This window comes from Postia placenta (genome assembly GCF_002117355.1).
Source record: "Postia placenta MAD-698-R-SB12 unplaced genomic scaffold POSPLAscaffold_1, whole genome shotgun sequence".
NCBI classification, from domain to species: domain Eukaryota; kingdom Fungi; phylum Basidiomycota; class Agaricomycetes; order Polyporales; family Adustoporiaceae; genus Rhodonia; species Rhodonia placenta.
The window spans coordinates 2,735,024-2,746,878 of NW_020169832.1; the positions used below are offsets into that span (position 1 = coordinate 2,735,024).

An 11,855-nucleotide genomic window follows, 5' to 3' on the forward strand; every position below is an offset into this window, starting at 1 on the left:
CAGAAGGTCTCACGATTTCGTAATATAGCTGTGTTATGTGATAGGATATCGCCGTGTAGTTTGTATCGTGCCTTGTAGAGTACATAGCCTCGTGTATTTGAGCAATAACCCGAAAATGGATTGAAATGATCGGCTCGAGACGACGGAACAAACAGGGACCAACAGAGCCGGGTGTCTGAGCCGAACGCGTGGCTTGCAGCTTTCCAGTTGTGCGGCGGACAGCTGAGCATGTCCCGAATTCCTGTGCCCTCGACGCACTCTCCTTCTAACCACCGCGGCGCAGGCGCTCTCCCCCGCTCAGAGTCGCCCATACCCTTCCCTGAACGCGCTACCTCACCTCTCCCAGTCGCCGTGCACCGTCACCAGCCATCTACCGCTATGTCCACCGTGTCCGCGTCCGTGGCAGAGACCAGGAAGAAGCAGTCCAAACGGGACGAGGTGAGCAAATCCCTTTCATACCACGCATCGCGCAGCGCACGGTCTTGCGGAGCATGCACGACACACACGTGTCGGCCCTGTTCTCTGCACGGCAATGCCGGCGCATACCAGCGTGTTTGACGAGCGCACCTACGCGCCCTTCGGCGCGATTTTTCGGCGGCGCACGCCTGCGGGGCAGACCGAGCTTACTGACGCACGACGCGCCTCACAGGCTATCCGGAAGAAGATCGAGGGCGAGCTCTCGCGAAAGCGCACGATCTCCACGACCCAGCACACGTCGAGCCGCAGGCGCGGACACAAGCCCAATGTGCAGAAGGGCACCGTCGCCGCGCTCAAGCCCAGCCCCGCGCTGACCGTCCCGGAGAACATCACCGTCTCGGAGGCCAGCCAGCTCTGTGCTGCGAAGAGGACGGACTGTGTCCTCGTCGTCGACGACGACGAAGGCCTCAGCGGTATCTTCACCGCGAAGGATCTGGCGTACAGGGTGCGTACTCTCGATCCACTTTGGCCTCCACGTATGCTAAGCCTTGGATGTGCCTAGGTCACCGCGGAGGGCCTGGATCCTCACGTTACCCAGGTCAGCACGATCATGACGCGAAACCCGATGGTCACCCGCGACACGACGAGTGCCACAGAGGCGCTGCAGCTCATGGTCCAACGGCACTTCAGACATCTGGTAAGCTGCTCTCGGACATTATCTCACGTGTGCGTATTCTTAGACCTGCATTCCCATTAGCCGGTCTGCAATGAAGAGGGCAACGTTGTCGGTCTGCTTGACATCACGAAGGTCTTCCATGAAGCTCTCGACAAAGTCGAGCGCAGCTCCTCCGCGTCGGAGAAGCTGTACTCCGCGCTCGCGGGCGTGCAGTCCGAGCTTGGCACGGGGCTGGGCGCGAACCCGCAGGCGGCGGCGATGCTTTCCTACGTCGAATCCCTCCGTGAGAAGACGGCCCTGCCGGACTTGACCTCCGTCATGGATTCGCGCACGCAGCCCGCCACCGTCGGCCCGAAGACGACGGTGAAAGAGGTCGCGAAGCTGATGAAGGAGCGGCGCACGACGGCGGTGTGTGTCATGGAGGCTCCGACGCATGCCCCTCATGCCGTCGTTGCCGAGCCGCCAAAGATTGCGGGTATCTTCACGAGCAAGGATATCGTTCTGCGTGTGATTGCGGCTGGTCTCGATGCGACCAGGTGTAGCGTCGTCCGCGTTATGACCCCTCACCCTGATACTGCCCCTCCCGACATGACCTGTCATGACGCGCTCAAGAAGATGCACAGTACGTAGATCATGCTGTTTGCTTCACATTTCTTTGCTGATGATTTCTGCTTACAGTCGGTCATTATCTTAACTTGCCTGTCGTGGAGGCAGACGGTCGTCTCGTGGCTATCGTCGATGTCCTCAAGTTGACCTACGCGACCCTCGAGCAAATGAACTCTATGACGATGACAGAAAACGCGGGCGAGAACGAAGAGGGCGGGCCCATGTGGGGTCGCTTCTTCGACTCCCTAGGTGGCGATGACACCGAGTCGGCCTTGTCGGGTTCTCACTTTGGTACGGATGTGCGCTCCCGCCATCTGTCCCGCAGCATGTCCCACACGGTTCATTCGCCTGAGGTGCACCCCAACGACTCTGCGTCTATGGTAGATGAACAAGAGGAGCACTCCGTCCTCGAGGGTTACTCCAGCAAACAGGGCGAGCCTCTCCCGTTCATTGTCGGCCCGCCGGTGCCTCTGCCGGCGGTCGATGATGGCACATACGTCTTCAAGTTCCGCACGCCGAGCGGGCGTACGCACCGTTTCCAGGCGCGCCACGATAATGTCGAGAACCTGCGGGACATCGTAGCGGGCAAGCTCGCGACGGACCCCTTCTTCACGAACTACAAGACCGCAGATCCGTCCGAGCCGCCTCCGGACCCGACGGACTTTTTGCTCTCGTACACGGACGCGGACGGCGACATCGTGCTCATCACATCGGATGCGGACGTGTCGGACGCGGTGAAGATCGCGCGCGCCGCGGGGGCAGACCGTGTTGTGCTGTACATTCAGGGCGGCAAGGGCTGGGCGGACGTCATGGCGGAGAAAAGCGCCGCGCAGGCCGCTGAGGTCGCCGCAGCAGCGCAAGCGGAAACCAAGGAGGTCGAGAAGGCGGAGTCGGTGCTGCCGGAGCCGGCCAGCAACCCGCCACCGCCCCCGGTGCACGTCGTCGAGGACGAGACGGTGATGGGCATCCCGAAGGACCTGCTGCTGCCTGCCAGCATAGGCGCGCTTGCGGCTGTGATTCTCGGCGTGTTCACGATCTCCCGGCTCTCGCGGTAATGTGCTTCAAGGACGGACGGATGGATCGTTGTGCGGGCTGGATGGTTGGTTTAGTCTCGTCGTGTGCACTCTCCCGCAACATGACTCCTATCTGCTAGCAATGTTATGATATTTTTGCTTTTACGATTTGTCGATGATGTGCTGGCTGTTTGGTTGTGTATTCCCCGCCAGTTCATGCTGTTAGACAGAAAAGCCAGCAGTACTTCTGTCATTTCACTTTGGGACAATATTTTGACCAGGCCGACGAGAAAATGAAAATGATTCCATCTCGATTGTAACACCGCTGGTCCGCGAGCAACCCGCGAACATGAATTGATGGGATCATGTGATGCATGTAGAACGCGCGGGTGTAGCCACAGGCGCGGCTAGTGTGGTTCAATAACTTCAGTTGAGCGACCGAGGCGGCTGAGGTCGTCAAACGCTCCGAGGTCGCTTCGTTTCTGGCGACACGCCGCATCCGCGCAGAGTGTCCAGTCACTTACATGCGAGCTCCAGAGACCGTGCGGTTCGATGCCGAAGAAGGAGCGAGATGAGGTCTTGTCCGAGCTCGTGAGTCCGCAGGCCTGTTCGTGTGTTCGTGGCTGAGGCGGTCGGCGCAGGCTGCGAGGGTCTTCGCGGACATGCTCGAGGAGTCGCTCATGGACGTGGTCCTCGAGTCGCATCAGGCGGTAGCGCGCTCGCGGACGATCTGCCAAATATGTCACACCCAGTGAGTCGTCGCCTTTCCACGAGCGCATGGAGCGGAATTCATAATAAAAAAACTCGCACGCGGGAACGCAGCTGTGGTGCCAGTAAGGCGTTGTCTCCCCTCTGTGCCGTGCGGAATTCTGACGTTTTGTGCAGTTCATGTTCCTGGTCCTTCAGGCAGCGCCTCTCAGGCGGGGCCCTCGTCGAGGCTGCCCACGCCCTCGGAAGAGACAAGAGGCGGGGACACGAACAGTCCTGCGGGCGCTGGGGCGAACACCCCTCTGAACGGCAAGAACGGCGGCAATATTCTCCTGGAATGTAGCAATTGCAAACGGCAGGTGAGCGCTCCTTGCCTTCACCGGTGGGCATACGTGACTTTACCATGGCGCGCGCAGGTGGCATCCAACCGGTATGCGCAACATCTAAGCGAATGCTTGGGGCTGGGGAGCTCGCGCAGAGGCGCTACCCGCAATGCCACCTCTAAATCTAAGTAAGCATAAATTTTGCTTATCCGTGCTACGTGTGCTGACTCATATGGCAAGGCTGGTTGCGGAGGCGGGTCGTTCTGCATCTCCATACGTGGCGTCTGAGGCTGGAAATATATCGGACGACGGCAAACCTAGCCCGGCAAAGGGGAAGAGTAAATCGAAGGCAAAGAAAGCGGGTGAGGGTCGACAACATATTGTTTGACCAGCGAAGCTGATGTTTTCTTCAAGATGATGCGGAATTCAATCTTCATCGTAAGAGAGTGCGTATACGGGGTGTTCGCTTTGTTACAATTGTCGCTGACTCCCTTGAAGCCTGGGTCACCGTCTACATCTCCTGCAAAAAAGTCCAAGAAAGCAAAGACCAGTATGTGCTATCCCAGCACGCGTCATGTTCCTGTGCTAAGATGCTCTCGGCAGGTTCTCCTATCGCCCGCATCAAGCGAGATCCAGGGTCTCCCAGTGCACACAACGCTGTACGCGATTTCATTTGCCGTTATGCAGAGACACGAATTTGACCTAATTCCTAGCAGACGCTTGCAGTGCCCTCACATACGCGGGTGCCTTCCAAGCTGCGGGACTCGTCCACCGTCCCGTCCATGCATCACGAGCGTTCATCATCCCCGGAGTCGCCGTCACGCATGTCGTCGCCGGCACCTTCAATATCAACCTTGGCGTCTGCGCCATCTCTTCAGAGCCCCACGCTGTCTGCGAAAGTGATTTCCAAGGCCAAACCAAAGAACGCCAAACCACCGCCTCCGCCGCCCAAACGGCCCAGTCCACCGCGGCCGCCACCGGCACCACCCGTCGCCCCGATACCAACGCCTGGTTACCTGGTGGTTGGTGAGTAAATATACCGCTTTCATAGATTGTGCCTTGGTAACAATGATGTGTCAGACGTCGAAGGTGATGAGACTGGCTCCTCGACAGACACCGACAGTTCCTAGCCTAGGCATCCAACTGGACTCGTCATCTACAAGGATTTACTACCACATCTTGTATCACCCCTCATCTTGCGTCTGTATACCAGCCTGTATCGTTTTGAACATGTCGCAGCTCATTGCAGGTCATAACGTGATGCAATCAACCTATGAGAACGCGGAGACCTCAATGACAATGACATAGAACATATTCGATTGTGAAAAACGGTATACGAAATTTTGAAGCTAATTCGAAAATCTTGGGGTGCCATTCCCGATGGGAGGATCCATGAGTAATTGCCGAAAACATACGGTCCCGCAGGTATCTTTGCCGAGACGAAGCGCGATGCCCCTCCGGCGGCTTCTTTTGAGTGTAACGGTTCCTGACTGAGGTGGAGGTGGACGCGGGAGCCACACGTCCTGTCATCTTCCGGAGGCGGTGAGATTGCCCACTTCGGGTTTCTCAATGTCGCGTAGTGGGTCTAATATCGCCTGGCAAATGTATTGGATTCATCACACTCTCTGCAACCCGACTGTATACACAACTGCAGGCCATGTGATTCCCCTTGAGTAATCCAGTTTCGGGACGTGCAAGTCGGCGCCTTGAGTCGCAGGCCGCGGTGGATTCGAAGCTGCACTTGCCTTGCCTTAATATTAGCGTAGCTCACGTCCAGCATGATGCAAATGATGATCGGGCTAAAATTAATGAGACTGACTTGACGAACTATCGTAGTTGCAGTGAGTAAGGCTACCAGCGCAGTGCCAAGCTCCGCAGCATGATGACTTCAGCCCGTACAGTCGAGCAACATGACATGTTGGCGATGCCCCCCGCCGCTTAGCGGAAAATCACATTCAGAGAGTATTTTAGGTCAGGAATAGTACCGGGCAGTGTTTTATTTCGCGGTAATTGGAGTCTGAAAACATATCTAGCGACCAAGAGGCAGCCTAGACCATGAGCACAGCATCTAGAGTTGACGACCGAAAGCAGATTTGGGGGAGCCGAGAAACGGAGATGGTTGGCCACCGTGTCGCGGCAGCCACCGGCCAAACGAAGCCAAACAAGGGATAGCGCAGTCGGTGGGAGAGAAGGAGTACGGGAACATCGAATGTCGCTCTCGCCATCCTCCCCGACGGCTAACCTGGCTTATCTCCCCTGAGCTCGCAGGTCGACCCCCACAGCACCCTCGATTCATTCACTCCTTTCATAATGTCAACGCTCGCAGCCGCACCCACCACTCTTTCCCCTGAACCCTCACAATCCCGCTCACGCGCCGCAGGGGACGACAGGGCCCCCTACGACGACCTCATCGACCAGTATGCGACCTCCTACACAGCCCACCATACTGACCCTCCGCCCTTCGATGACGGTCACAGCGACCGTGACCCTCCACTCTACCCCCTCTCCCAACACCAGTCGAACTACAGCGAGATCTCTTTCAAGGACGTCAAGGGACTCGAAGAACACACAACACAAAGACTAGACTGGGAGTACCCTCCACCGAAGACAATGCCGGACACCAAGGTGGAGAAGGAGTCTAGGACCAGTTGTTGGGAGATTGTGCGCGCAGCAGTACGTAAACGCGAGTGTGGTCGCGTCGCGCAGGTCTTCTCACCCTACCAACCAGTTCATACCAGATTCCATCGCGTGTCGATTGTACCTCTTGACCATCACGGTCGAGACAGCTATCGACCTTGCTATCGAGGCGGAGCTCTTTGTTCGGCTACAGGATGTGCAGAGCACGTCTGCAAGTAGCGGCGATGACCCAGAATCGAGGAAGATGCCCGTTTACCTGAGTATATTCGCCATGGCCCAGTGCGTTTTTGGCCAGAAATTTCATGCTTGTCATGTTGAACTTCCTTGCGCAGTCTCTTCCAGTTCGCAATGGCGTTGGACGCCGTATACAACCGCAACACTTTGCAGTTCATCGCATTGACGTGAGTGACATTTGAACACCTCTTATCATTGACATTGACCCTCTTGCAGCATTTTCAACGCGCTTTTCCTCGTCTACGCCATCATTCAGATTGGCGAGATTGGGAGCCCGTCTTCAAGTTCTGGCATACCCATTCATGTCCTCACGACCGTCATCCCTATCGTCATTTCCGTCGCCGAACTGGCCTACATTGGCTTAGGCTGGAAGATCTATAACGAATTTGGCTGGAAAGTATACAAGTACCTCGGTGCCGATCGCCGGATCAAGTCGATGTATGCTTACTACCAGATTTTCCTCTGTCTGGTGAAGTTCGACCTGTTCTTCTGGTGCGGCTTCTCCGTCCAGTTCATCTGGCTGGTCCTGAGTGAACACAATGCGGAGTACTACCTGACTTGCTTGGCCTTTCCATTGTCGATTCTGGTACTCGTTGTCGGTCACTTTGCGGCTCGTCATGAGAAGAAGTGGGCAATGTTCGCTTTCATGACGGGTTGTGCCGGAGCAATGGTCTATTTCATGTACAAGGTCAGTCTGGCGCGTATGGATTGTGAATTCGTTCTCACAATCGTCCGTAGCTCGTCGAAGTAGTGCGGCGGCATGGCACAGCCACGTTCGTTGACGTCTGGAAGAGTTTGACAATATTCTGTGAGATAATCTATATGCGTTCATGGGATCTCAGCTGATGCCCTTGTAGCCGTTTTTGCGATCGTCTTGCTGCTGACAACATTCGTCTTTGCATGCATGGTGACAAACAACTTCGGACGAGGGTTGAAGAATCAAAGTGAGTATCCAACACTTGGTGACTATTGCGTTGAAGCTTATTTGTTTCTTTCTTCAGTGGCAAAGAACCAGAATATGGCGCGACGCGGCAAATCCCAGGACATCTACCGAGGTCCCATGAGTACGCATCCAAACCGGATGAGTATCGAGTAAGGGAAGCCAGGCATGGCCCCTACGGACTTGTATCGATGTCGTGTATACTTCACTGTCATTAGCACTAGCGAGTGCTCCTCGCGGACATTGCCACCCGATCGCCTTCGTACTTACACACCACTGCATTACCTAGTACCACCAGAGTCCCTGACCCCCCGCGCCGAAGTACATCATCTTCTCTACTGGATTCACACGCGCATCCTTCCGCCATACTCGACTTTTTGCTGGCCTAACTTTCGAGCGGCGCGGTCTTACCTTACAGAATGTCACATAAATTCCTTGCCGCGGTCCACTGTCTATATCTCTTCCTCTGACGTGTTGCATTGTCCCGGAGATACTACACTCTTGCTCCTGTATTGATAGCTCGGGGTCGTCACAAATGCAGTGGATGTGACCACTATTGTCTGCCTGTAAATGAGAACCTATGTTGTTGTGATTAAGGTTAGTCACATAGTACGTGTCGGCGCCTAAGTCATAGGGTTCTGGTTATGCTATGCCCCAACTGGTCACGGTTCACATGTTCTAATGCATAGGAGGACAGCCGGTCTGCTCACTCACTATGTCTCAACGGTATGTGCATACTTCACTATTTACAAAGTCATGAACTAGACATTCGTCCCTAGATTTAGGGCAACAGCCTCGCTGCGAGATCGCTCGGCGTTGCTCCCCGAGTACTACACCCCGCCGGCCTCTGGGCGGTCGTCCCCGTATGACCTCCAGGCCAATGGCCAGCGCTTTGCCGACGACCTGGAGGGACAGAATGACGAGCACCTCGAGGGTCTGCAGGCCAAGGTGAAGATGCTGAAAGATGTGAGTGGGCCGTCATATCTGAGCTCCCCCCCTCTTCGTGATTCGCACGTATGGCAGTGCCTCTGACAACTGTTGCAGATCACGATTGGGATTGGGAACGAGGTGCGCGACTCCACCGTGCAGCTGAGCCAGATGGTGCGTCGGCTTTCAAAGCTGATTGAGTGAGCGGCGAGGCTCAACCATCCATCCGTCCATGCAGAACGACGCCTTCGCGGAGACCTCTGGCATTCTGAGTGGAACGTTCCGGCGGATGAACAACATGGCGGCGCGACAGGGCTGCCGTTGGTTGTGGTACATCCTGTTCCTCATCATTGTCTTCTGGTTCTTCATCATTGTCTGGTGGTTTCGGCGATGATATCTATCCCTTCGCACCTCATGCTCGGCTGGAGCGGCACTGTCAAAAGCAGCTATACCCTCAGTACTCCGTATTACGGACACCAGGTATTCGTACTGCAGCATGTACAATAATGTCTCGGATCCTCTCATTCTTGTCCATTCTTGTGCATGCCCCTGGACGTGCCATGAGACGCTCAAGAGCTGTATGTTCGATATTGCATGGGTGACTGTATAGACGCTCGATGAAGGTGTATGTGTGTCGCCCTTTTGTGATCCATTAATTTACTACAATAACTACTGCTTGTCCGTGACGAAGCCACTTCAAGATGTGCACGCCCACAAATAGATGAAGCGTGTGCAGGTACGGAGCGCACGCACGCAGGGCCATTGGGTGTCGAGCGTGTCATGTATCGTCACGGAGCTTGGCATGTCCAATCTCCCAGACCATTCGTCTCCGCAGGTAGGGCATGTGCGCCTGCTGGAAGCGGAAGGGTTCTTCGCCTCGGGAAAGTGCCTCCAGAAACTGACAGGTGAAAACACCGCAGTCATAGCCGTTCTCCTGCAAGGGTACGTCCTGTATATGTGGGTTGTCTCAGCATAATATTGGAGCAACTTCACCAATTACGCAACGTACCTCCAGTACGTAGTCTTGCCACCCGGTAAAGTCGAAGGGTTTCTTCTTCTTGTTCTTATGCTCGGCATCCAGGTATGCTCTCAAGAGCTGAAGGGCACTGAGATCAGTACACGAGAAGCCACACGGAACGCTGAGTAACGCACCCTAAACACATTCGGCCGGACGATGCCCATGCTGTCATACGATTCTATCCGCTTCTGGCGGAAGTTAATGGCAGCAGCGGTCCAGTGCGAGTTGCCATGATTGACAGGTATGAGCACCACGTCTTTCTGAAAGATGTCGACCTAGGTTGTGCGAGCTTGCGATAAGGGGCTGTGGACGGACAGTAGGGCCACGATCGGGGCTCACCTTTTTTGTCCACTTCGCCAGCCTGCCCTTCTCATAGCCCTCGTTCTCCAGCTTGGACCAGAAGAACGTGCTGAAATAATGCACGTCCAGTGGCTTCTTGCTGTTCTTGACGAAATTCTCCTTGCCTTCCTCCGAACGCGTCAAGATCAGCTGCCCGTAGAAGTTGATGATTTCATCATTCAGCCACTTGTTGGGCCGGAGACGCATGAGGTCCTTGTCCGTGACCTGCTCCCTCTCGATCTTCGAGATCACCCCGTGTTTTGACAGCAGCTCGTCGACTTGACGATCATCTTCTGGCGGGAGTACCGTTGGGAGCGGAGGAAGCTTAGGACCACGCAACCGGCGCTCGATCTCCTCATCTCGCTTATGCTTCAATCTCATCAACAGCTCGAGCGATGGAGTGAAGGGCGGGGGAGGTTTTGGTCTAGCGACCGTTAATCAGTCTACGGCACGATCCAGGAGTATGAAAAACGGCATACTCTGCGAATGATGCCTTCGCCTTCTCTAAGGCGCGTCGCAAAAAGTCCTGCGCGTAATTGTCAGTCCTGGTCAGATAGTGGTTGAGTTGCACCAACATCAGCTGAATGTCTCTTTGGAGAGGGCTCTTCCGACCCCTTCAGGCGTAGATCCGCAAGAGATGGCGACGCTGTGAGAGATTGATTCATTACAAGGACTCAGTGTGATCTTTCCGGGGCAACATACGGTGTAGGGCTTCTCGCCTCGACAACATCTCGAGCCGTGCTGAATAGTCCAACAAACCTGAACGGACGCGTAAATGGTGAGAACGCACTCAAATGACTTTAAGCATACTTCTGAAGTCCTCAAGCCCGGAAGAATAGCCTAGAAACCTATGAGAAAAGCATACGATAGACAATGCTGACGAGCTCACCCTTCGATCGCCTGATCTCAAACAGCTCCTTCTCCATCTCCTCTCTGTCTTTCCGTCGGATTTCCTTTACTCTGGCTTTATGCTAATGTGCCATCAGGTTTCAGAACAAGACCAGAGCACAATTGAGGAAGAAAATCGACCTGCTTCTCAAGGATGTGCTCCCGGATAATATACGTGGGCCGCGGTTGCGACTGCGCCTGTCTGTGCTCTGCTATCGCAGCTTTAAGATGAGGAGATGCCGCCAGCAAGGCCGGAGATAGATGTGACATTGTTCTGGACCGCGGTAGCGGGGGTGGCGGTTGCTGCTGCTGCTGTTGCACTTGGCTCGCATGAGGATCCGACGTCCGCCGCGCACGCGATCGACTACGCCGCGCTGTAGAGGTAGACCCTTCTGCTGGTGGTGGTACATGCAGTCGCAGAGGTTGAGGAGCAGACGGCTCTTGGGAGGGACCGGCATGCTGGAACTGAGGAGGCAGAGGGGGTCGAGCCGGGCGACGTGGAGGTGGCGGAGGGGACGACGGGGGCGGCACCTGCTGTTGTGGTTGACAGACTGGTTGGCGGGGCCGGGAGGGACCTGCTACGGGCAGTGTGTCCTTGGTGGCTGATGCTAGGACGCTCGGCGTAAGAGGGCCAGGCCACAGGCAATTGGTCATGCAGGGCCGAGTTACTCACAGTCCAGCCATTGCGCGACCGTCTCGCGCGTGAGTTTCACAAATTCCATCGCCAGGCCGAGCCAGCGCGCAGAGATCCCTTCGTTCTGCGAAGGGCTGCTGTTTCCTCCGAGAGGATGTTCTGCAGTCAGGCGTGGCTGCTTGGCGGGGCGGGAGATGATATCGTCCGCTGGTCTCTTGCGAGAGTTCATGGAAGCACGGGCGTCGCGCAAAAGCTCTGGCTGCTCGAAGCCACGCTCGCGCAAGTTAGAGACTGGGTAAGGCGGACTGGCGTGCAGCAAGAGGTGTAGACGAAGAGAGCGTGAACGCGTCGAATTGGCGTCGACCGCGGGCGCTTAAGCGCGCTCTGCCACCGAGGTTAAACTTCACCACGTGCTCAGAGCTGCCTGCATCCGGAGTTGCTGGTTCGACTCCCAGAAACGCACTTCTCCACATCGTGGCAACGCAGAATAATATT

The 11,855-nt window shown here is 55.7% G+C and overlaps 5 protein-coding genes across 5 annotated transcripts; 4 read left to right on the forward strand and 1 right to left on the reverse strand.

Moving 5' to 3' along the window:
• Positions 1-216: 216 nt before the first annotated feature.
• Positions 217-2,880, forward strand: POSPLADRAFT_1176695 (hypothetical protein). The gene is made up of 5 exons (XM_024488439.1): positions 217-438; positions 650-922; positions 980-1,114; positions 1,175-1,715; positions 1,772-2,880. The coding sequence occupies exons 1-5, from the start codon at positions 229-231 to the stop codon at positions 2,752-2,754; spliced, it is 2,142 nt and encodes a 713-aa protein (XP_024344559.1). The 5' UTR covers positions 217-228; the 3' UTR covers positions 2,755-2,880.
• Positions 2,881-3,264: 384 nt separating this feature from the next.
• On the forward strand, positions 3,265-4,873 carry POSPLADRAFT_1051890 (hypothetical protein; the record flags this gene model as incomplete). Its single annotated transcript, XM_024480219.1, has 11 exons — positions 3,265-3,303; positions 3,354-3,463; positions 3,535-3,545; positions 3,598-3,779; positions 3,837-3,931; positions 3,984-4,105; positions 4,158-4,189; positions 4,242-4,293; positions 4,347-4,402; positions 4,457-4,769; positions 4,824-4,873. The coding sequence occupies 11 exons, from the start codon at positions 3,265-3,267 to the stop codon at positions 4,871-4,873; spliced, it is 1,062 nt and encodes a 353-aa protein (XP_024344560.1).
• Positions 4,874-5,962: 1,089 nt separating this feature from the next.
• Positions 5,963-8,109, forward strand: POSPLADRAFT_1176697 (hypothetical protein). The gene is made up of 7 exons (XM_024488440.1): positions 5,963-6,416; positions 6,472-6,659; positions 6,713-6,781; positions 6,831-7,302; positions 7,353-7,422; positions 7,472-7,558; positions 7,616-8,109. Exons 1-7 carry the CDS (start codon positions 6,054-6,056, stop codon positions 7,708-7,710), a joined length of 1,344 nt encoding a protein of 447 aa, XP_024344561.1. The 5' UTR covers positions 5,963-6,053; the 3' UTR covers positions 7,711-8,109.
• Positions 8,110-8,263: 154 nt separating this feature from the next.
• POSPLADRAFT_1176700 (hypothetical protein) lies at positions 8,264-9,171 on the forward strand. The gene is made up of 4 exons (XM_024488441.1): positions 8,264-8,280; positions 8,334-8,520; positions 8,599-8,655; positions 8,720-9,171. Exons 1-4 carry the CDS (start codon positions 8,270-8,272, stop codon positions 8,873-8,875), a joined length of 411 nt encoding a protein of 136 aa, XP_024344562.1. The 5' UTR covers positions 8,264-8,269; the 3' UTR covers positions 8,876-9,171.
• Positions 9,172-9,259: 88 nt separating this feature from the next.
• Positions 9,260-11,589, reverse strand: POSPLADRAFT_1042981 (hypothetical protein; the record flags this gene model as incomplete). Its single annotated transcript, XM_024478202.1, has 5 exons — positions 9,260-9,430; positions 9,491-9,577; positions 9,634-9,774; positions 9,839-10,201; positions 11,569-11,589. The coding sequence occupies 5 exons, from the start codon at positions 11,587-11,589 to the stop codon at positions 9,260-9,262; spliced, it is 783 nt and encodes a 260-aa protein (XP_024344563.1).
• Between the last annotated feature and the right edge of the window lie 266 nt (positions 11,590-11,855).

What these genes read in the sequence shown, in the direction of transcription:
- POSPLADRAFT_1176695 (XM_024488439.1), top strand. Translation starts at nt 229, where the DNA reads ATGTCCCGAATTCCTGTGCCCTCGACGCACTCTCCTTCTAACCACCGC. An exon ending in AGCAGTCCAAACGGGACGAG is followed by an intron (nt 439 to 649) that starts GTGAGCAAATCC and finishes CGCGCCTCACAG; the next exon opens with GCTATCCGGAAGAAGATCGA. An exon ending in CGCGCTCAAGAAGATGCACA is followed by an intron (nt 1,716 to 1,771) that starts GTACGTAGATCA and finishes TTCTGCTTACAG; the next exon opens with TCGGTCATTATCTTAACTTG.
- POSPLADRAFT_1176697 (XM_024488440.1), top strand. Translation starts at nt 6,054, where the DNA reads ATGTCAACGCTCGCAGCCGCACCCACCACTCTTTCCCCTGAACCCTCA. An exon ending in TGGTCTATTTCATGTACAAG is followed by an intron (nt 7,303 to 7,352) that starts GTCAGTCTGGCG and finishes AATCGTCCGTAG; the next exon opens with CTCGTCGAAGTAGTGCGGCG. An exon ending in GAAGAGTTTGACAATATTCT is followed by an intron (nt 7,423 to 7,471) that starts GTGAGATAATCT and finishes ATGCCCTTGTAG; the next exon opens with CCGTTTTTGCGATCGTCTTG.
- POSPLADRAFT_1176700 (XM_024488441.1), top strand. An exon ending in AGGTGAAGATGCTGAAAGAT is followed by an intron (nt 8,521 to 8,598) that starts GTGAGTGGGCCG and finishes CAACTGTTGCAG; the next exon opens with ATCACGATTGGGATTGGGAA. An exon ending in CCGTGCAGCTGAGCCAGATG is followed by an intron (nt 8,656 to 8,719) that starts GTGCGTCGGCTT and finishes CCGTCCATGCAG; the next exon opens with AACGACGCCTTCGCGGAGAC.